At 38.0% G+C, this 23,909-nt stretch overlaps 1 protein-coding gene across 1 annotated transcript; it reads left to right on the forward strand.

Annotated features, from left to right (window-relative positions):
* The first annotated feature begins 5,378 nt into the window (after positions 1-5,378).
* LOC110018659 (protein DWARF 53-LIKE-like) lies at positions 5,379-23,909 on the forward strand. Its single transcript, XM_020716030.1, is given in 4 exon segments — positions 5,379-6,149; positions 6,152-6,761; positions 21,247-21,493; positions 21,806-23,909. Coding segments are annotated over 4 exon segments (3,408 nt in total). The 5' UTR covers positions 5,379-5,596; the 3' UTR covers positions 23,804-23,909.

A 23,909-nucleotide genomic window follows, 5' to 3' on the forward strand; every position in this document is an offset into this window, starting at 1 on the left:
TTTAATATTAATGTCATATTAATTAAAGTTTTTTATTGATATTTCAGTCAGTAACTTTCGCTGTCATACTTAAATATTAAGTAAATTACCTAAATTCAAATGTGTTTGAGGACACGTGTTATTCAATAGAGCACACTTGGAGTCCCATTTGACCGCTATTTCTGTTAACGGATTACTTATTTTAGTATAATTAATTTTTACTTATTTCATAAATGTTTATGCAATATAAATACTAAAAAGTTAATGGTCATTTACATGAAAAATTATTCCATACGTACGAATAGATGTATACAGTATTCGATCTTCACCGTTCATCACAGTAAATTTTTTTTTAAGAAAAAAATTAAATAGGGTCTATCGTCATACATTTTTATTGTGATTAATGGTGGAGATCAGATATTGTATGCATCTCTGAATACGGTGATATCCATGTGGAATAATTTTTCCATTTACATACATAGCATGATGTGTGTAAAATTTAAAGTTTAGATGTCTACCAAGATTTGTTTGAATACGGGGTTAAATTGGATGATGTAATAAGTATAAATGCTAATTAAATATGATTTAAATGATAAAATAATGATATAATAATGTCGAATATAAAAAAAAATGAGCAAACTATTAACAGTTAAGAATCTCGTCAGCAAGGAGTTGAAGGATATAAAGCTCTACAACATAAACCTGTGCGGGAGCAGTGCTCCTACGCCACGATGCGAGGTTGTTATGCCACCCGACATCGCACATAATTGGTCATGAGGGGCTGATCGGTGATTCGAGCAGTTTGCAGGTGTACGGGCCGAACCGTCGGTTCGACCATTTCTGGATGGTTAACAACTACAAAGGATTTTTTATATGATTCGATCAGACTGGTCATCGGTTCACGACTGAACAAATCGATACGATCTGATTTTCTAAACCCTAATGTTTGTTGTGCAATTACATAGGAATTGAATGTTATGTATGTAAATCTTCCACCTCAAAAAACATAAACTATGAAAAAAAAATACATAATTATGTTATCTAAAGTGACTAATGATTTATTTTTTTTAATGAGAAGTTAATCTAAAATATTAGACAAATAATAAACTATATTTATTTGTTTATAGTCCAATTTTTAAATCTATTTATTAAAATAATGAGTCTAAATACAGTTATTTTGAGTGTGATTATAAATTTAAATAATTCTACCCTTTTTTTATAGTTTAAGCTACTCTATAATTTTTATTTAATTTTTTTTTAATAAAAAACGTGAATTTTTATTTTTAGTTTCATTATTTAATTTTAGGAAATTTTCCGTGCATAACATGAATTTTTATGTATTTACATATCTCACTAAAATTTTGATATTTACCCACATAGCACTTTATTTATGCTTGAAAAGATTAAATTGACTTGTGAAGAGTGATGATTAGTAGGGTTGTCAAAAAAGCTCGTTGTTCGCGAACAGTTTGTGTTCGGCTCGAGTTCCTGTTCGATTCGTTCGATAAGCAAATGAGATGAACACGAACAATTTTTTTTTTTTGTTCTGTTTATAAACAAATTAAACACGAACATTCATTTGTTCGATCATGTTTGAATCATTATTGATATATATATATATATATATCATTTATCATGTTTTAAAAATAATTATATACTCTAACAATTTTTTATATTAAAAAAAATTAAATCCTATAAATTGTAATTTGATCTTCAGGTTCGTCTCTTAGCTTAAATTTTTTTATATTTTTTTTAGGTTTATTTAATTTTTTTGAGTTAAACATAGTTTTTAGAGTAAAATCTCGCGCATTGTCTCTAGATCTAAATTTGTTTTGTGAATGAGATAAAATATTATGATTTTATTGTGAGTTGTGTTTCGACTATTTTGCATTTATGTTGTAATTCATACAGGTTTAAGCATTGATTTCAGATAGATTTAAGCTTTTGAAAGATTTTGAACAATTCAAACAATACAAACAAATTTGTAAGATTTTGAACAATTTGAATAATTCAAACAATTCAAACATTTCAAATATTTCAAACATATTTCAAACAAATCAAACCGAACGCAAACAGTAACTTCACGAACAATTTCAAACACGGGTCTATTTGAAACACAAATAATTTCATACGAACCGAACACGAACATGAGCTCTATTCGTTCGTGTTCGGTTCGTTTACACTCCTAATGATTAGTGATAATTTAGACGTGATAGAAAACAAACCCGTAAGATGCGGGTGAATATAAAGATCTTGGTATGAGTAAGGTAAATATAGGAAAATTGTGTCTATGGAGCATTTACCTACATACCACACAATTTTAACATATTTACATGTCCAAAATTTGAAATTGCAAATTTACAAACATAACACTGATCCTTAATATTACATAAAATATATCTTTATTACTTATTTTCAAAGTGAAAAAATATTTTTCATGCATCAAAAGAATTCAACATATTATATATTTGAGTATATAATTGAATTAATTTTATGAAATTGGGCGAATTATTATTTATTTTATAGTAATAATCACATATTTTACTTTACGTGACATAAAGAGACAGCAGGGTCAAATCGGATCTTTCTCAATAATTGAATTTTGATATGGTTTTGTCGAAATTTAAGTTAGCTGAGATGTTCATATCATGCTTACGATGATTTACATGTATGCCACTCAACTCCGGTGTGTGTGTGGTTATACATACACATATATAAATACGGTTATATGAATTTTTTTTTTATTATTATTAAATCGAGTCCACCTGCTGAAATAGCTAAATTTATTCCTCTTGAAAGAATACCTAGCCCGCTTGTATGAAGACAGTTATAAAAAAAGTTCATCATGACTAGTAAGAATATCTGTCAATCACTTATTGAAGATGACATCTAGCATTTGGGACTCTATCTTCTAAACCAGACATCAGGGATGAGGGTCGCAATGGCACTTACTTAACCCCCCCTCTAAAACCATATAACCCTGAGAATCTCGGAAGGGCTCAGTCTTTCCAGCTCATCAAAAATGGGAATTCAACTCATCTTCTAATGTTCCCTCACATGGCTCGCATTCATCGCTCTCTCTCTCTCTCTAGCTCTCTCTCTCTCTGACATTTTCTCTGTGCGATACAAGGCATTTACCAGGTGGTATGTACTCACAAACATTACGAGTCCCTAAGTCTCAAAAGAATTCAACATCTTGAAAGGTGCTATGAGCACGAAATTCATACACAAACTTTGCGAGAAGATCCTTTTCGCATGGAGCAAGATAAAGGAGAGTAATGAATTGCACAAAAAATTGTGCTTCAACATATCAATGAGCTAAAGAGCAGATGATGAAGGTTGTGCAAGAAGTAATGGGAGCGTCCATATCTTGTACTTGGGCTGAATCGAGGACACGAACTGGATCATTAGGTTTGATGCCTCGCAAGCAAGATCTAGCAAGGATAGTTCTAGCTATAATAGATCTAGCAAGGGAAGATCCAACAAGGGTTGATCTTGCGAGGATAGATCCACTAAGGCAAGAGCTAGTGGGACTAGATCCACCAGGGCTTGTACCGGTTGTAAGGAATTTACCAAGAGTTGGATCAAGAGGTTATGTTTGGACAACCTTAATCGTACAAGAGAAGAAGTGTTTGTTGTGGCCTCAACTGGAGAAAGAAGAAGAATAGCCTCTCCCAACTACTTAGATGACAATGATAAGAGAGGAAGAAGAAGAGTAATGTTAAAGGAGAATAGATTGTTAAGTGAAGTTGTAGAAGCAGGAGCATCAAGGAAGTTTAATACTCCTTCTTTGGAACCTTAGAGGGGAAGGTCTGACCCCATCGACCACTTGGCTTCATTCGAGTCAATTGTGTGCCTACCCCAAATAAACTTTAAATGTCATTTTTTCTACATGAAATTAAGGGAATCAGCTTGACGCATGTTTAATAACATGTCAGTAGAATTTTTCACCTCCTTTAGATAGTTTAAACGAATGTTCGTGGCTCAGTTTGCTAGCACGCAAAAGCAACACAAAAAAAACTCTCAAGTGCTCTTGAAGATCTGTTAGAAACCTACTGAGAGTCCCTAAAGCTTCATCACCTGCTTCCAACAGAAGGTGCTTGATGTTAAAGATTTGAACCTATTTTTGCTTACGTAGCTTTGGCCCAAGAACTCCATGAAGGGCCATTCTGGTACGTGCTTGGCCTGTAGAAGCTAAAGATGTTGGCAAAACTGTTGAAGCTCGTGAACATCCATATCTCTGACAAAGAGTACAATTCTCATTTTGGACTTGCTTGGCTATCGGAGCCCAGGGAGAAGGTCCAAAGCCAATCCCACAATATCTTAAGGTGCTCTCGACAAACATATCTTTCTAAAGCAAAGCAACACAAATGAGAGGCTAGCATTTGATTATTAAGCCAAGTAGGGTCCAACAGTGTAGGACAATATCCCTTTACTCATTAGAAACTTGCTTTTGAGATGCAAGTTTCCCGAGTGTTAGTTGCAAATTCTTTTAATATAATAGATAATGCTTGCATTCTCATTATATGCATTTTAACGAAAAGAATAAACACAAGGAAAATAAAAAGAGAGGGTTATGAGAGATTTTCCCTGAAGTGTTATCCGGAAACTTTCCTGGGAGAGCTATTTTTTTGGCCCACTGTAGGAAGTCGGGTACAAGAGGTCGAGTGGACTAGGCCGATTGATGAAGGCCAACTAATGGGAGGCAAGTGGTGAGGGCTTTCTCGAACGAATTCTCTACTGCATTACATGTTGCTTATCAATTCAATATCAATTGGTTATGCTCCTTGTATATCTCGTCTTCTTGTTTCTGGCATAATCCACACTCACCACCCTTTTTTGGGTGTTGAACTTAATCTCATTCATGAATCACCCAAAGAATATAACACAGAGAGAGATAACATATATAAGAAAGTGTTGTATTCTCTTCTAATAGCCGCCCCAGTGGAGAAAAAAAATTGTTCTGTTTTACATTCATTTTTTTCTCTTTTATATAGAGATAAATTATTATAAATATAAATAAGTAATAAGTACATTAGTAGAATAGTAAGTCAGAAATAACATATCTTGCAATTCGTCTAGTCACATTTCTCCTGGACTAAGTGAAAAGGGTCGAACGGAAAGGGTGAAGTGACTAGGACCTTATACTGTGGACACAAGGGTTTCTATCATACAATTTTCATATATAAATATATAAAATTTAATTCAATGTAAAGTTTAGAATTCATTTTAATTTTGGCCAAATTTAAAATAAAAAACTTATTTCCATAAAGGCAATAATCAGTTCTGAAAAACCTGCCTCATTCTCCTCTACCGCGGCACACCAGACCGTCCCCTTCCCCACCACCTCCACCACCACCTCCACCAGCACCACCACCAAGTGGCTTCCATGGCCCCCTCATCAGCGTCCCCCACGACATCTTCCGGCCCCACACCCCTCTCACCCCCTAACTAAATATAATCTATCCCATGACCCTCCTCCCCCACCGATTTTTATATTCCCCCTCCACCTCCTCCTCCTCCTCCTCCCTTCCCCTCCGGCGAACTTTCCCAATATTATATTCTTCTTATATTTTTTTGTTATCAGCTTATATTCCTCAGTTCATGGTGGCGCGCTATGCCGACGCCGGTTAGTGCCGCGCGGCAGTGCCTCGCCAGCGATTCTGCTTCCGCCCTCGATGCAGCAGTCGCCGCCGCTCATCGGAGATCCCACGCTCAAACTACCTCCTTACACGTCGTATTCGCCCTCCTTTCCTCTTCCTCCTCCACTTCCCCTTCACTCCTCCGCGACGCTCTCACTCGCGCTCGCAGTTCAGCATACTCTCCACGACTCCAGTTCAAAGCCCTCGATCTCTGCTTCAGCGTCGCGCTTGATCGTCTTCCCTCTTCTTCGGTTTCCGAGGGAGATGAGCCTCCGGTCTCCAACTCGCTCATGGCGGCCATCAAGCGCTCACAGGCCAACCAGCGCCGCCATCCGGATACGTTTCATTTGTACCAGCAACAGCAATCGGCGGCGGGGAATACGTCGCAGGCGTTCGCCGGTGTTAGAGTCGAGCTGCAGCAGCTGGTTCTCGCAATCCTCGATGACCCGATCGTGAGCCGAGTGTTCGGCGAAGCGGGGTTTCGGAGCTGCGATATAAGGCTTGCTATCCTGCGGCCACCGCCACCCATTCTTCGCTTCCCCCGTGCCGCGCCTTCCTTTGCAATTTCGCTGCCGGCGAGGGGTATGGGTTTCACTTTCCCGCGCACTTAGCGGCTGATAGTGGAGACGAGAATTGCCGGCGAATCGCGGAAATAATTGTAAGGAACGACGGCGCCGCGCGAAATCCGATGTTGGTTGGTGTTGGCGCGGCTGATGCGGCAGGGGAATTTGGTCGAACGATTGAGCAGCAGAATTGGACGGGGCTGCCTCTGGAGATTCGAGGTGTGAAGTTTGTGAGCTTTGAGAGGGAGCTTAGCGGCGGGGGTAAGGAGGTGATTTGTGCGAGGATGGAGGAGTTGGGAAAGGAGAAGCATGATCCTGGGGTTATTGTGAGCGTCGGTGATCTGAGCGGTTTGATGGAAGGGAATGAGGATGCCGCTAATTGCTTGGTTTTGGAGCTGACGAAGCTTCTGGAGTTGCGGCGAGGGAGTTTGTGGGTGATGGGTTGGTCGGCGAACTACGAGACCTACTTGAAGTTCTTGTCCCGGTACCCAATGGTTGATAAGGACTGGAATTTGCAGTTGCAGCCCATCACTTCTCACAGAACTGGAATGGCTGGATTGCAGGCAAAACCTCCGAGGTTAGTTTATTGGTAAACTCTTTCACTGATTCTGCTGCTGATTTTCTTTGCTCAACGTAGATCTTAAAAAAAAAAAAAAAATTGATGGTTTGGAGTTTGTTTTGATTGATCCTACAGGTCCAGAATTTGAGTTTGTTTTGTTTGATCAATGAACTTTGCTTTGTTTGATCTATGAAGTTTGCTCTGTTCATTCACAGCCAAATTGTTCTTGGTTTCAATTTCTGAGAGCTTAAGAATTAGCTTTTTAGATTTTAATCATCAAGACTGAACAGCTCAATGAATCTATAAAGATGTTTTTTAAGATAGTAAAAAGTTTTTCGTGTTATTTCTTCTTTTTGAAGACATTTAGAATCATTGTTCTACTATTCATAATGCCCAGTCTTCTTTTAAGTGGGTTCCACAGGTAACAGTGCAGCCTTGCACAAGCTGTTTGCAGTTTGTTTTTACGGAGATGGTTGCTTTTATTCTGACTGTCTTTTAGCTTTTTTTGGAAACATTAAGGGAAATTTATATTCGTAGCACAAAATTCTTATCTATTTGCATATCTCACCTATTGTTGATGGAGGAAGAAAATAACATGCACTATGTGAAACAGTGAGGTTGTTTGTTTGTAGTGAAAATTGTGCTACAAAAGCAAATAGTTACTCACGTCACCTCAAGGAAGGGATACGTCTTGTAGGAAAAATAGCATCTTGCAAACTTCAGTAGTGCGTTGCAGGTTTGGCTACATTAAAGGAATTTTATTCAGGGGTAGGCTAAAAGGGCTAAAAGTTGCTTCATATCAGTTCATGTAAGTTTCTAGGGGATTTGCATGCCTAGCACACAATTCTTATGTATTTACATATCTCACCCCTAAACTTTCATATTTATACACACAATACTCAAATCTTTGATGTCACATCAAAAATAGTATTATTATCACTTTTTAAAAATGAAATGCATATTTTCATGCATAATTTTAAAGCCCTGAAGTGCTATGTATGTAAATATGAAAGTTTAGGTGTGAGATATGTAAATACATGTGAATTATGTGCTATGTATGTAAATTTTCCAAGTTTCTAATATGTAGGAGCTATATGTAGATTGTGTTATTGTTATATTTCTGTGTCCGCCTAAAGCATTCTATTATTGAATAGGAAAACTATTTCATAAACTCTTATGAAGTTCAGGTAAGAACAATTGCGAGCATTTTAGAAGCTGGAATAATTAAATTCAAAAGCCATAATTGTTGAATTATTTAAAATATGAACTTGTTGGAGCAAGTAGGAATGTTTAATAGGTTTAGATCAATGTAAACATCCAAAAATTTCATTCATGGCTTTGGGAAATGCCCTTTCGTTTTCTTAATGGAGCAAATTCTGTTGCTTCTTTTTTGAGACATTTTCTGGTATCACAAAAGATTAAAACAAACTGGCTCCAAGTCAAACGACCTTATAATGTTGTTTCAAGAGACTATTTTTCGTTATTACCAAATCAATTTTAGCTGTCTTTTCTTTTGCCTTGATGAGTCATTTTTTTTCTCAAATTCAATAATTTTAAATAAATGAGCTTAGATTTCCATATTCATATTTCATATCAATGTTATTTACATGGACTTTTCATTTAGAATCACATGATGTTCATTATTTAGTTCACATTTTCTTAATTTAGTTGCTTATTTTAAAGTACTCAAAGATTGATTGACACATAAATAACCTAATAAAATTTGGCAAAAGATTATTTAAATATTTTTGTTATATTAAAACTTGGCTTGTTTTTTTTTTTAATTTTTATGAAGTTGATTAGAATTTAAAGTATGAGAATAAAGGGATTAGGTTGAAACCATTTATTGTAGTTTATTCATGAAATTTCTTAGTATTCTTTGAATTTTCAACCATTAAAGTGAAATACACCCTTATCCCTTAGGGGGCAAGCCTTCAGAATGATACTTTTTCTTTATTCTGGCCTCTTAGAGTTCGCAAATTAGAATCTCATTGCTCTTTATAATGCATATTAATTGCGCACATGCCCCATCTCCATATCCAGTTATGATTGGAGCACGACACTACGTGACCCCATCTTTATTAGGATTTTAGTGGCATAAAATTTTAACCATATGAAATTACTAGTACACAAATCTTATTGAGTGCCTAAGAAATTCGTATCAACTAATTAATCAAAGTGGTGGATTGGTTGTCTTAACTGTAAAACTTTAAGCACTCAAATATGTAAATGGGACATTACTTTATTTGGAAAGTGAAAAATTATTGGGCTTAGCGTTGAATATAAATTTGAAAAGCCATAAATTTGAAGTTACAAGTCTTTTGTCCTTTTTTAGACGAATGTCTATATAAAATTTGTAACAAGCGGAGCGACCGGTAAGTTGGTTGTATCTTGGTTGTAATGGCTTAGGAAATATCTTGAGATGAAGGAGTCCACTGCTATAATTGATTAGGCTTGTTTAACTTGGTTTTAGCGAGGAATATTGTATTGACATCCATGCTGCGTGTCAACTTATGTCATTGAGGGAGAGTTGTTCGGCATTAGTGATGAAAGTTGACTTAGCGATTATTTGAATGGTTGGTTGGGATTTAGTAGCAAGAATTGTTCGAGTGATGGGGTTCAGATGGATGGAGTCGGTTTCGGTGACAGTCTAAATTTTTGGGAATCTATCAGATGATTGAAGGTGAACAAATAGGACTTTGTTTGGCATTGAATGTTAGTGAGGGCAAAATTTTTTATGTAATGGAATTTAACTGAGTAGGTGAAGGAGGTCAGATGGGTAGGAACTAAGTCACCACTGACGCCTGACAAGTTAGAGCTGGTTAGGTGGTGGAGGTTCGGTAGATAGATGGTGTTTAGGAAATGAGGTCGGAGAGCCCTGACAAGCAAGAGTTGGTTTGTTTTTGGAGACTAGATATATAAGAGTCAGTCTGGTGATGAAAACTAGAGAGGATGGAGTCAATCAAGTGTTAGCACTTAAATGCTAAATGGGCAGGAGTTAATCTATTGTCAAATGTCGAACAAAGAGTTGAGCAAGAGTCTAATCCCAGGTATATATGGTAGATCATTTTGTCAAAACCTAGACTAGTAAGGGCTAGCCAAATGAAGAAGAATGGATGGTTCAAAACCTAGTGAATGCTTGGATTCGGATTAATAGAAGGCATTCAGCCAATATAGTCCTAGAGATTAAGAATTGGTTTGGCCTTGGAAGCTAATGGATAAGATTCCATTAATCATCAGAAGTTGGGTAAGTAGCAGCCCTTGGGCAGAGGCCTAGTAAGAGCTTATAGGTAATGGAGGGTAGGGTTGAGCGTTGAATAAATTGGGGTGAATCTGTCAGATGATGGAGATTGAGTAATAGGGAGTTTTGGTTATCAAAAGCTAGATATGAAATTTAATTGCCAGCTCGATAAAGATCTAACTGAGGCTGAAAGCTTTAAAAGGAGAATTCTCTCTCCTTAATAGTTTGTTACCCTGATAGCCCCTCCAAGTAGTTTGCCAATTTGTTTTGCTTTTTATATTATCTTTTTGAAGTCTGGATGCTTTCTGCCAAGTTATTTCTGATTTTTTACATGCTCCATCGCCATCACCATGGAAGAGAGATAAACTATAGTTCATAAGTTTCATTTGAGCTAATGTGTAACTGTTAAAAATGCTTTGAATTTCCTTGCTTATCTTGAGAGCAAGATGGTATGGATTGGTTTTGCATTATAGTTACTTTGTTTTCATTACTTTTTCACTTTTATTTTTAAAGAAACCGTTAGTTTGTCTATCGTCGTATAATTCTTGTTTCCGAATAATGTCTCTTTCGGATCATATGAATGATTTGGAAAATAGAAGGATAAAAAAGGATGGGATATGCGACAATGAAGACAAACGATAAAAAACATGTGAAGAACTTTCATTAAGAAAACTTTGTGTGATAGCCTATGTGCATGCGCCCAAAAAGAGATCGAATAAAAAATGTCTTGGAATGTATCCGCGAAGAAAAGCTATGAACGAAACCTACAACCAGCGATTCAAGCTTATTTGTTTGTTCTGGAATGTTGGAATACATGCTTAGGGCTGCTTATTGAGTCTATGTTTATTTGAATTTAGTGTGTTTCTTAATCTTAGGAGCTAGTTGTTATTTTTTCTTGAATTTTATTTCTTGTTACTTTCTTGGCTGATTTTTAGGTCTTTTATTGGAAGTTTGTTATTAGCTCTAAGTTTAAAATATTGTAAGGCTACACAAAAGGTGTGGTTTTAATTTCCCTTCAATCTACAACAAGAAATTTTAGTTTTTCTCTTCTTTCTCATTTTCAAGAAACCAACAATTTTGGTATTAGAGCTCTCTTCTTAAGGAACCTGTGCGTGAGTTTGAGCCGCAATAGAGATCGAAGCTAGTTTTTTCTCAGTTGCTCCACCAGTGTTTGACGGAGACAACTACCGAATCTGGGCAGTCCGCATGGAAACGTGCCTGGAAGCTTTGGATCTCTGGGAAGCAGTGAAAAAAAACTATGACATTCCTATTCTCTCTGAAAATCCCACCGTAACATAAATTAAAGCACAAAAGGAGAAGAAAACAAAGAAGCCCAAGGCAAAAGCTTGTCTGTTTGTTGCAGTTTCCTCTACGACCTTCACTCGTATCATGTCGTTAAAAACGACAAAAGGGATTTGGGATTATCTCAAATTTGAGTATGAATGAGATGAAAGGGGATGAAAAAAGGGATTTGGGATTATCTCAAATCTGAGTATGAAGGAGATGAAAGAATTCGAGGGATGCAAGTGCTAAACTTGGTTCGTGACTTTGAATTGCAAAAGAAAACCATAAAGGAGCACTCTGACAGACTACTCAACATAGCAAATCGTATCAAATTATTGGATTTTTCTCTGGAAGATTCAATGATTGTTCAGAAAATTCTTGTAACAGTGCCTGAAAGATTTGAGGCTGCCATCACCACCTTAGAAAACACAAAGGATCTGTCAAAGATTGCTTTGACAAAACTCTTAAGTGCTTTACAAGCACAAGAGAGGAGACGTTTAATGAGGCAAGAAGGAGCCGTCGAAGGAGCTCTTCCAGTCAAGCATCAAGATGATGAAAAGAATAGGAGGCCCAAGAACAAGAAGTTTCAAGCTACAAGTGGACATAAGAAAGATTACCCTCCAATATTGTGGCAAGAAAGGTCATCCTCCCTTCAAATGCTGGAGAAGACCGGATGCAAAGTGCAGCAAGTGCAATCAAATGGGACATGAAGCTATCATTTACAAGAATAAAGATCAGCAGCAAGGAGATGAAGCACGAGTGGCAGATCAACAAGAAGATGACCAGCTTTTTGTTGCAACTTGTTTCACGAGTTCTGAAACAAGTGAAAATTGGCTCATTGATAGTGGTTGTACTAATCATATGACACATAACAAGGAGTTGTTCAAGAAATTGAAGAGCACCGAGTCCAAGAAGGTCAGAATTGGGAATGGTGAATATATTGCAGTCAAAGGAAAGCGCACCGTAGCCATTGCAAGCTGTTCATGAATCATGTTGATCACCGATGTTCTCTATGTACCAGATATTGATCAAATCTTGCTCAGTGTTGGTCAATTAATACAAAAGGGATTCAAAGTGATGTTTATGGAGAAGGCTTGTGTGATAAAGGATGCTACAGACCAAAGGATGTTTGAAGTTAAGATGGCAGGGAGGAGTTTTTCACTCAATCCAATGCAAGAGGAGCAGGAGGTTTTTGGCTCTTTTCTCAATGAAAGTTTTGTAAAACATGCCCACTCACTAGAAGTTTCATTGATTAATGAGGGTAATGAAGGTCATTTAGATGATATTACGATAATGAAGGAAACACTTCGAGTTAAAGATGAAGAACTTCAGGAATTGGCCAAAGAATTACGTGCAAGAGATTCAATCATACGTGAGTTAGCAGACAAGGTAACTGAGACAGCTCAGGCTGTTGAAGTAGCTGCATCTGCAGCTCTTGCTATGGATGAAGAGAGGAAGCTTGCTAACACAGAAATTGAACGACTGACCAATGATTCAAATAAAAAACTTCAAGAAACCATTCTTAAGTTAAAAGGCAGCATTTAGCAGGTTGCAGCATTTAGCAGAGATAGAGAGATCCTGTTCAAGCAGAGAGACTCTGCTCTTCAAGAGACACATTTTTGGCGTTCTAAGCTCCCAAAAGCTAGAGAACATGTTCTTTTATTAGAAGCGGTTGTAGTTTGAGTTGAAGAATGCACCAGGGTTTCACAGGCATATGCGGAAGCTCGATTAAAAGATGTCGCTGAAAAAGCATTGTTCGCTGCAAAAGAAAAAGAGGATCTGTTAACATTTGTGACTGCTTGGCAATCTCAAGGTCAAAGGCAACAAAATTCCACAAAACAAGTGCTGGAAGAGAAACCCGAGTCAAGCTCAGGCTTCATCAAAACGGTGTCAATGACGAAACTTTCAGACTTGGAAGACGATGTCGATAAAGCTTGCTTAAGTGATTCAAAACTCATTCGGGTTTCTGGTGACAACATACAATTGACTACCAATCGTGTCGATATTCATACCATTGTCATTTCTCATAACCCTGTGTTTCATGGGAACATTAAGCATTTCAAAATCAAGTTATTTTTTCTAAGAGAAGCGCAGAAAAAAGAATTTGTGACTCTTATTTACTGCAAATCTGAAGATCAGTTGGCAGATTTGCTTACAAAACCACTTCCAATCAACAACTTGAGTTTCTAAGGCAGAAACTTGGTGTTTGTAGATCTTAAAGCAAGGAGTGTTGGAATACATGCTTAGGACTGCTTATTGAGTCTAGATTTATTTGAATTTAGTGTGTTCCTTAATCTTAGGAGTTCGTTTTTTTTTTTTGAATTTTATTTCTTGTTACTTTCTTGGCTAATTTTAGGTCTTTTCTTGAAAGTTGGTTATTAGTTCCAAGTTTAAAATATTGTAAGGCTACACAAAAGGTGTGGTTTTGATTTCCCTTCAATTTACATCAAGAAATTTTAGTTTTTCTCTTCTTTCTCATTTTCAAGAAACTAACATGGAGTCATGAGAAACTTCCAAAGGAACATATCTCATTGGTTAATTACATCTTGGGGGGTGCCCAAGAAAACTCTTGATTAAAGGAATTCTGCTCACGCTTGTATAACAGCTAGTAAAGAGACACAAAGGACAGTTATCTTACAAGAACGTCTCGATGCCATCAAAGCTTGCCCCGATCCATACGACCAAAGAGTGAATCTCTTACAATCCCATATGAATGGTGGCTTATTGATCGATTGGGGCCGATGAAATAATCGGGTCATCACACTATGCTTTCAAGGTCAGACCAAGCCATAAGGGCGGAGGTAAATCATCATATCTCAAATGAGCGGTGGCCTACGCGACGACATTGGCGAAGCTTCAAAAAGGAGCGACAGGGCTCAAAGGGGGCAGTCAAAGGGAGGAAGTAATCTCTAACAGGTAGAGATAGCTAGGTTGGGGCATCACAGACTGGTCATTTCAAGCCACTAGAACTCTAAGTCCATCTAGTTGCGAAGGTAGTTCACCCAACACGTCTAGAGATTCCCAGTCAGCAATCTATGAATTGCGTCGTCCACGGGGATCTTGGTAGCTCTAAGGTGAAAGGAACAAAATTCTATCCTATGATAATCTGATGGAGCTCCGAGAGGTGGGACTTATACCCGCCGAATTAGCAAAGACGCCACGAGAAAGGAAGAGAGAGGGAGGTTCAGCTATAAAGCTAGAAATGCTCCCAAGAATAAGACTTACTCGTCGTTTGGGTCAGGGAAGCCACTAACGCCCTAAGCGCACTAGACAATCACCTAAGTAGAAATCTATGTTGAGTCAGTTGGGATGGATAATCAGTGAGACTTCTCTTAAAGACATACATAATGATGTAGTTATCTATTCAAGCCCTGATATGGAGGCTCTATTAGCATGACTTCAGATATGACCATGCAAGTAACTCATTTTAAAATCGGTCTGAAGGTCGTGCAGAAAATTAAGAGCTAGTTTTAAAAGTCCTTAATTTCTAAATCCTAAATTTTAATTAATCTTGAAATTTTATTAGGATTTTGTAAAAAATTATATAATTTTATGTCCTAGAGAGCCTAAGTGATCCGCTGGATTCCCAGTCAAAAATCACAATCCAAAAAAAAAATGAAACTAATCCAAGCATACAAGCATGCAAAAAAGACAGTAAAGCAAGTCAAATATAAATAATAAGAGTTCGGTGTCATTGAGTCGACGACATATCACAGAAACAGAAAAAAGTGGTCCGATACCGCATAAGTACATTCTTGACTCTAATTCTATATATTAATATGATTTAGAATTAAGGTACGGGATACGAGCAAGCAGCTCTTGGTCTCTATCACATGGTTCCACTCGTTTTGCACCTAGGAACCTATGCCCGTACTAATTTCTAAAACAAGACTCTCCCAAGAACTTTAAAAGTACATAAAAAAAGAGAAAAAAAAGACTCGACCTGCAAGAAAACAATGGTAGTGGGAAAATCAACAAACATACAACGCATATGAGTCATGTCTGACGAGAGGAGCTAAGCAGCGCCGGCAGAAAAGAGTTAGTCATACTAATTACGTTGCTCCTTCCTGTTGCACATGACGTGTGTATTTTAAGCTTGACTCCCTACAAGAAGAGTGGGCTAATATACTAGCATGCATATCAAAACAGAAACATGTAAGCACGCCAAAAGCACAAAATGGTTGTCTGCCTAGTGCAACCAAACCAGCAAAGAACTATAGTCAGGACGTTGAAAAAGACTGCCTTGCGTCCTATTCCTTAGCCTAGCACACCATCTAACATAGTGCCTTAGCCAATATCTAAGTGAGTGGAGAATTGTGTTAGTAGGTTGGCATATGTTTTGATGGTGTCGCCTTCATCGGCCCCGTACTAAGGATCCAATGATTCCAAGATGCGTCAATAGATGCAGGTTTTGAAAATCTTTTGAAATATTGACCTCACGTACAGTCTAAGCTAAGTATACAAGTAGTTTCAAAATAGATTTTGAAAGCATGATACATATATAGTAAAAATATAATTTTTGTAATATGTCTAAAATAGTTCCGTGGAATGAAAACCATACGTGGCACCCATTAGACCCCTTGGAACCTTAGCACAACATACGTGTGCTAGTTACGATATGATAGCTAGTATTGCCCACCGAGACATCCTCGTGGGCAATACTAGTTGTCGCGTCGTGACTAACAGGGATTCACCCAGCTAACGGGCCAGCTTCATCGTAGAGATGATAAAAAAAACACACATGCAAATGCAAAGTGATCGAAAGATGGCAAACATTCGCCACTATGAATGTCTCGGCAAATGTCGAATGATGCATGCAAAACATACAACACAAGTGGGGATGAGTGTCATGAAGGTAGTGACTTGGAGAATGGATGTACCGTGGAAGCAGAACCCTGGAGCATGGGTATGTCCTGGAGGCAGTGACCCGGAGAGTGGGTGTGCCGTGGAGACAGTGACCCGGAGGGATGCCTACGGCAATCCAGAGAGGCAGCATAAGGAGTGTTCCTGCTGGAGGGAATTGCACAATGGGTTAGCTCGGTTACGAGCCATCCATTCACATGATGTGTGAATGTGAGAGATAAGTGTGTGAGAAAACAAACACAATTGCAAGGCCTGCAAATGCATCATGCAGTCAATCATGCGAGGATGTCAGTGTGCAAGCATAAACATACAAAGTGTTTAGTGCATCGTGACACGAGGACGTCACAAAGTAGGCACGAAAGGTACTGCCAAAGTGGGACATATAAGCCCTCCATGAGCATATGAGGGCATATGCTTACGAATACATGCAAGGTGCATGGTGTGAGATGTGATCACACAAGCAACATGAAACAAACATGCAATAATGCAACATACAAGTAGAGTCGGTCAATCCGATCAAACTGATGTTGGTTGATCGATCGAGTTGACAAAGATGATCAACCAGGCAGGCGTAGGCAGCTGATCAACGAGAAAGGGTTAGTCAAACCGATCGGACCGGCGTCGGTCGATCGGACGAGCCGACAAGAAGAGTTAATCAAATTGATCGAGCCGGTGGAGGCCAATCGATCGAACAGATGATGATAGTCGATCAAACTGACGACAACAGTAGATCGAGCTGGACAAGATGTGCGATCGGTCAACGACGCATGCAAAAAGGACATTTTTTATGCAATCTTAAAATTCATGCAAGGCACTCAATGCGAGTATGGACACATGCACATAATGGAGATCCGATCATGCTCGATAACAAAGACAAGCTCTCGCCCTAACGATCTCACGGCTTACTTTGGGTAAACAAGCGATGGAGAGGTGCACCAACGTCACATTTTGCGAATCAACATAACGCTCACCTCCGTATGCACGATACGAGGTGGAGAATCTCTCGTGAGGAGGATTCCCCATGACTAAGGGGGCGAAGACCAAAGGAACATCTTCATTTTCTCGGTTAATAGGTTTCAAACGTCCATCCGGATGAAACCACCAATACAAACGGAGGGATTAATGCAACCTTGTCTTTCAAATTTTTGGTCTAAAAAGGAAAAATGGGTAGGCATTGCTCGAGGATTCGCAGGGGGATCGCAAAGGCTCCTAATCCTAGGGGGTTTCCTCTAGGCACAAACAAACCTAACCTAGCTCTTCTAACATCCAAACCTAGGGGCTCTAAGAATGGAAATTGTGAAATTTTAAGGAGTCTCACTACCGCGGTTGTTGATCGAAGTCCAACGTTCGTTCCAGAAGAAGCGCTCCTTGTCGTAGGAGAGATGACGAAATTCCGACAAGGTCTGCTCCACTCCTCCAAAAAAATGAAGAAGCTCTCCTCTAGAAGGAGAGTCCGACAAGATTCTGGCGGAGTTCCGAGCTACAGCGAAGTACCGGTGATGATTACGCCCGAGACCCAGCGTAGTTACGTCAGGCTCTGTTTGGGTGGCGTGGTAGCGCCGCTTGAGAGCCCTGGGCGCCTTCAAGGATTTTGGCATGGTCACGCCTGAGACCCAGCGTAATTACGTCAGGCTCTCGGTTTGGATGGCGTGGTCACACCTCATTCAGGCATGGTCACGCCGTCTGAGGGTCTTGGGCGCTTTTTAGGAGTTTACGGTGTGGGCACACTAGGACTCAAGCATGGTCACGTCTGGGTTGGGCATAACCAAGCCCAATCCAGGCGTGGTCAAGTCGGAATCCCACAAAGATGGACCTCCAGAAAAGTCTGTCGGAGGGGATTTTGACCTACCTGTGAACCTCGAAGGCCTGAATATAAGTAAGACATTATTCTCGGACTTTCGTAGAAGCCGTAAATGCATCTCAAGGCTTAAGAATGTATTCCGTACGCGTGTTGCATCAACAATGGCTGCCAACGGACATCAACCTTCACCATTGAATTTTGCAACTATTTTTTGTTTCTCATTTGGGCTATGAAGGAACATGTAATGTTAATTATGAGTGATATGTTGGGTCACAAACACAATGGGCTACTTGGTCCAAGTTGAGCTCATGCTCGATACATTTCAAGCTGCATGGCTCAATTTAATTAGACAGAAAATGCTGGTAGTTTATTTAGGGCTTGTTTGGGATCAATTTTTATTTTTTTATTTTGTTTATATTTTTGCTTGTCTTTAAAAACATGATTGTTTAATGTGTTTTTAGCATGTTTTTATTTTTCATTTCTAAAAACAAATAAACATGTTTTTGAAACACTCAAAATCACTTTTGAGTGTTTTCAAAAACAACCATGTCTTAATCAAACATATCAAATATGTTTTGTTTCAAAACATAAACAAAACAAAATAAAAACAAAAAATAGGAAAAAAAAAGGTGATCCCAAAATGCCCCTTAGTTATCGCCACCTTTTTATGCTTAGGTATAAGATTAAAAATTGTTGTCATACAACAGTCCCAAAGATCTATGGAGATGAACGTTATGATGATGGTGATGATGAGTTTATGCATATTATCTATGAGACAAGATGGAAATAGGTTGCATAGGGGCATAAGATGTCTATCGCAACCCCGGGTAAGATGGAATATACAACATATAAGGCTTCATAGTTTGAAGGATTAGTTCATAATTTTGGCAAAAAAACATCACTTTCAGGGTAAGGGAAACAAGCACCATTTTTTCATTCAACTGGTATCTAACAATCACCTAAATTCTAGAACTTTCATACAAAATTTACAACCAAAAATAAAATTCAGCAAATAATCAAGTTCAGACTTCAAAAGTAAAACCCATCACATATTTTGTTTGACAAAATCTCAATCACAAACAAAAAATAAATAATTAAATCATTTAGGAGATAATACTAAAGATAGAAATCACCAGAAAATGAATAATCTTGCTTACACTGATGCAAGGAGTCTTTCACTAGAAGTAGTTGTCCAAATTGTCCACATTGGGTGTCGGAAGGGTAACATGCTATATGGAAGGTATGATTACAGGAGCGAGTAGTACAAGGGAAGACAATATCGGCAAAATAGAAAGCTGGCAAATCGTGAGAAAGGAAGTAGCAGGAAGTAGCCAACTAGAACCTCAAGGTGGCTACAACATCTAACAGGCAAAGAACGCTACTCTGCAGAGTTAAAAAGAGGGAAGAAATGACTTGTAGATGGAACAATTTGAGGAGCTTTTCTTCCAAATGAAATAGGGATATTTTATTTCTAAAGGGATGTGCATGGGCTGGGAAGAGGTGTGAAACCTGTTAAATAGAATAAAGCTGAACTCTTAAATTTTGAGGCACTTTTTGATGTAATGGTCAGAATGTCATTAGGATCTCCAAGGTTAAGTGTTTTGGCCTCTTATGAGAGAGATTTAAACAACTTGGTAAGTATCATGGTTTTCCAGACCATTTTTATAAAGGTTATCCAAACCACTGATTTTTCATGAGATTTTATTACATAGGTCGCGAATGCAGTTTGCTACATTATAATCACATTTGTATTTTGTTAAAAACATGTCCTTACACAATGCCAATATGAGGTACATATTTTGGATAGGTCAAGGCCTATTTGAAGCATTGGAAAACAATTAGCATCCTAACAAGCTCCGGGGGCAAATGCAGAACATCTAATTAAAGGGTTGTTTGGTTTGCTGAAAAATAATACAGTGTTAAAATAATGTATTGTATTTGGAATATTTTAAATCTGCTTTATTCAATGTAAAATAAATGGAGTTTGCATATTCTTTGAAGAAAAGCGAATCCAATGTAAAATAAACGTGATAAAATTTGTGGCGACTGGCAGGTGGACGACGACAGCGGGTGGCGGCGTTACCTTACAAAAATCAGTGTATTTTGAATTCACCCAATTTCAATGAATTCCAAATTCACCATGATTGAAAATGAACTATAGCCAATTCCAAATACATTAGAATTTTACTCTGCATTTATTTTTCTTTCGACTGAACATTTGAATCTTTAAACACTTGCAAAATAAATGCAATGCACTCCTTTTGCTGCCAACCAAATAAGCCATAAACTGAATCATTTTTAGTACTTTTATGAAATGAACTAGAATCCCTGCATATTTTCTATCCATAAATACTTATGTTTCAATAAAAAATCAATCTCTCAAAATTTCCTTAGTTATATATGCCTCTTCCACGTAGACTCAAAATTATGTGGTAGTTAAATTAAAACCAACAATGGAGTTTGTACAAGATTTTATTCTCCAGACGGTTATTGGACAATATCAACCGCATTCCATGCCATGTATTATGGCATGGTCTTTATTTATGAGACTATTAAAACTTATGGTTTTTATTTGTTTGGACCCAAGATTTTACCAACTAAATATACTTGGGTAATTGAAACTGAAGCTGCTGATTTTACTGTGCTAGCACTGAATTTGTGTTCTTTACTGGTTTCCAGAAAACACTAGATAAATACATGCATATGCATGTTAGCATGTTTGCAAATATGCATGCATGCACTTGTAGCATGCATGCACATGTACGGAGTATTCCGTGGTTTGAAATTTTTAAGAGAGATCCAAAATCTTAAAATGATTAGGTCCAAATGCAGAAAAAAAAAACCAAACTGCATAAAAATTTGAACCAGTTGATCATGAATATTAGACTCAATCTGAGCACTTGACTAAAAGAATAAATCTAGTACTTGTTGTCAAAGGGCTCTTGTCTGAACCAGATATTTGAGGATGGTTATTACAAACCTGAATAATACTGTACTTGGCATTTAATTTTAGGGGCATTTACATACCACAGCACATAATTCTTATGTTTTTACAAATCTCACACCTCGACTTTTATATTTACACACATAGTGCTCAAATCTTTATGATCGCATTGAAAATAGCACTATTATCACTTTTAAAAAGTGAAATACACATTTTTAAAAGCACCAAAGTTTTATGCATGTAGATATGAAATTTTAAGTGTAAGATATGTAAATACATAAGAATTGTGTGGTACGTTTGTAATTTTTCCTTAATTTTATTATTAAATATGCTTTTCAGTGATTTTATCAGTCTTGTTTTATGTGTGCAGCTTCATGGACTCATTTGTCCCTTTCGGCGGGCTATTTCCACAAGTTTTCAAGCCAATTGGAACATTAAACAATCCATATCAGTCAATGCTTCGTTGCCAGCTTTGTAATGAGCAGTACGAGAAAGAGGCTACAGTTATTTTAAAGAGTAATTCTACTTCACTTGAAGATCCGCAGAAAGCTGTCTTACCTTCTTGGCTGCAAAAAGCTGATGTGGTTAGCACCAAAGAAGGATTTGAAGTCCCGAAGGTGCGTCTTCTATTAAATTTTTCTTGCTCTAGCTATTATATAATATACCACCTTTCCTAATCATGGAAATGTGTGAGTGGTATTTTTGATATGATATGAAAGATTTGGCCGGTATAAATGCAAAAAAACAAAGTTTACATGTTAGATATATAAATACATAGGAATTGAGTGGTATGCATGGAAATATCCTTTAATCTATTCCTGTTGTTCATGCAACTTACCCATATATTAGCTTTTGAGAGGCCGTTGTGATTATCATTTGCATTTTCTCAGTGTATTTAATACTTATTCAATTACTGTCACCCATTTCAGGTTAAAGATGACAAAAATGTATCAAATGTTAAAATCATTGATTTGCAAAAGAAGTGGAATGAATACTGCCAGCATGTCCATCCTCGTTCCCATTTCGTAGAGGCAAAAAATAACCAGGTGATTCCACACCTCGTTGGAATTCCATATATTTCTCATGCAGCAACTTTCCCCAACACCATTACAAATCCTTCGATACCTAAAACCCAAAACAGCATAGGAAATGCTTTCTCTGTATCAGTGGGCAGCATACCAAACGTTACGGCCTTCAACAGCCAAAGCATCTCAGCTCCTTTTGTTGCAGAACCTTCACACAGGGACTTGCAACCTAATCTTCATGAAAAACTTTCAATAAGTGAACCAATTTTGGCTGGAGGCTTCCAAGCTCGTCAAGCTGCTCCATCAGATTTGGGCATTCAGGACAGCCATACTTCGCCATCTTCCGTGACCTGTGTGACGACAGAATTGGTGTTAGGAGCAGCTAACAACTACTTTTCCTTGGATGGAAAATCTTCAGTGGGTTCGTCTCACTGTTATACACCCAGAAAGATTAATGAGCCTAGTCAATGTGTTTCAAGAGTTGATTTCCATGCTTCTTCTCCCCCTCTTCACAATTGTTCGGCCACAAATTCTCTTTCTTGTGGAAAAAATTGGAGCGGTATCTCTCGTAGCGAGCAACGGAGTGGGGGTTCTCCTAATATACTTCAAGAGTTTGATGCAAGCAATTATAAGGCGTTCTACGCAAGCCTAGTAGCGAAAGTTGGTCGGCAAGAAGAAGCGTTGTGGGCAATTAAAGAAGCCATTATTCGTTGCAAAATGAGAAACGAAAAGCATCGTGGCCCAAGCCTGCGAGGCCCCATTTGGCTGAGTTTTCTAGGCCCTGATCGGGTTGGAAAGAAGATGGCAGCCATGGCATTAGCTGAGTTGATCTTCGCCTCCAAAGAAGATTTGATCTGCCTTGATCTTGCTTATGATGATGATAGCTACTGCCAAGGTGGTGTTTTTCACCAAAAAGGTTCAAAGAGCTACAATGTGAGTAACAGGGGGAAGACAATTATTGATCACATTGCTATGGAGATCAACAAGAAGCCGTTGTCCGTTTTCCTCCTCGAGAATATTGACAAGACCGACTTGCTAACTCAAAACAGCTTATCCAACTCAATTCGCACTGGCAAGTTCTCCGATTCTCATGGGAGGGAAGTAAGCATCCAAAATTCCATCTTTGTAACTACTGCAAAAGATCTTCCAGCGAAAACTCTCTCCCCCATAAAAGACAGCATCAGCTTTCCTGAGGAAAGAATTTTAGCCGCTCAGCGGCGAAAAATGAAGATTATCATTGAACCGTTTTCCGAATCCGAGGCTTTCTGCAGTAAATCAATTTCGAAAGTATCGGTTATATCAAGACAAGAATCCCCTAACAGTGCTGCCCCTCCATGCACAGTATTTATAAGAAAAAGAGAGCTGGATTTCTCGGCTAAGCACAAATGTCAGAATGAATACTCCCCATCAATAAAAAGGCTACATAGAAGTTCAGGCATTGATCTGGACCTGAATCTTTCTGCCGAAGAACTCGACCAAAATGATGACATCAACAGCGGCAGCGAGAACAATTCAACATCGGAGAATTCTGAAGACTGGTTAGAGGAATTCCTTAACATGATGGATAAAAACGTGTGCTTCAAGCCATTTGATTTTGATTCCCTTGCTGATTATGTACTGAAAGAAATGAGCAGGGGCTTCTGCAACAAAATTGGATCAAATTATATGCTTGAAATTGATGAAAAGGTGATGGAGCAGATTCTTGCAGCCACATGGTTGATGAGAAATAGGAGTGATTTGGGTGGTTGGATTGAACAAGTACTGTGGAAGAGCTTCAGTGAGCTTAAAGAGAGACATGTGCTCCCAGATTGTGCTGTTGTGAGATTAGTTGCTGATCAGGATTTCCTCATGGAGGAGAATGAACTCGGTATGTTCCTTCCCTCAAAAATTATTTTGGAATGAGCTGAACAGATAGGTGTAATTAGTTGTAATTATGTATAATCTGGTATTAGCGTTTATGATGATGTATTAGAATTGTTATCATTTTGGTCTTTAGTTGCTTTCTTGA

This window comes from Phalaenopsis equestris, unplaced genomic scaffold (genome assembly GCF_001263595.1).
Source record: "Phalaenopsis equestris unplaced genomic scaffold, ASM126359v1 Scaffold000030, whole genome shotgun sequence".
NCBI classification, from domain to species: domain Eukaryota; kingdom Viridiplantae; phylum Streptophyta; class Magnoliopsida; order Asparagales; family Orchidaceae; genus Phalaenopsis; species Phalaenopsis equestris.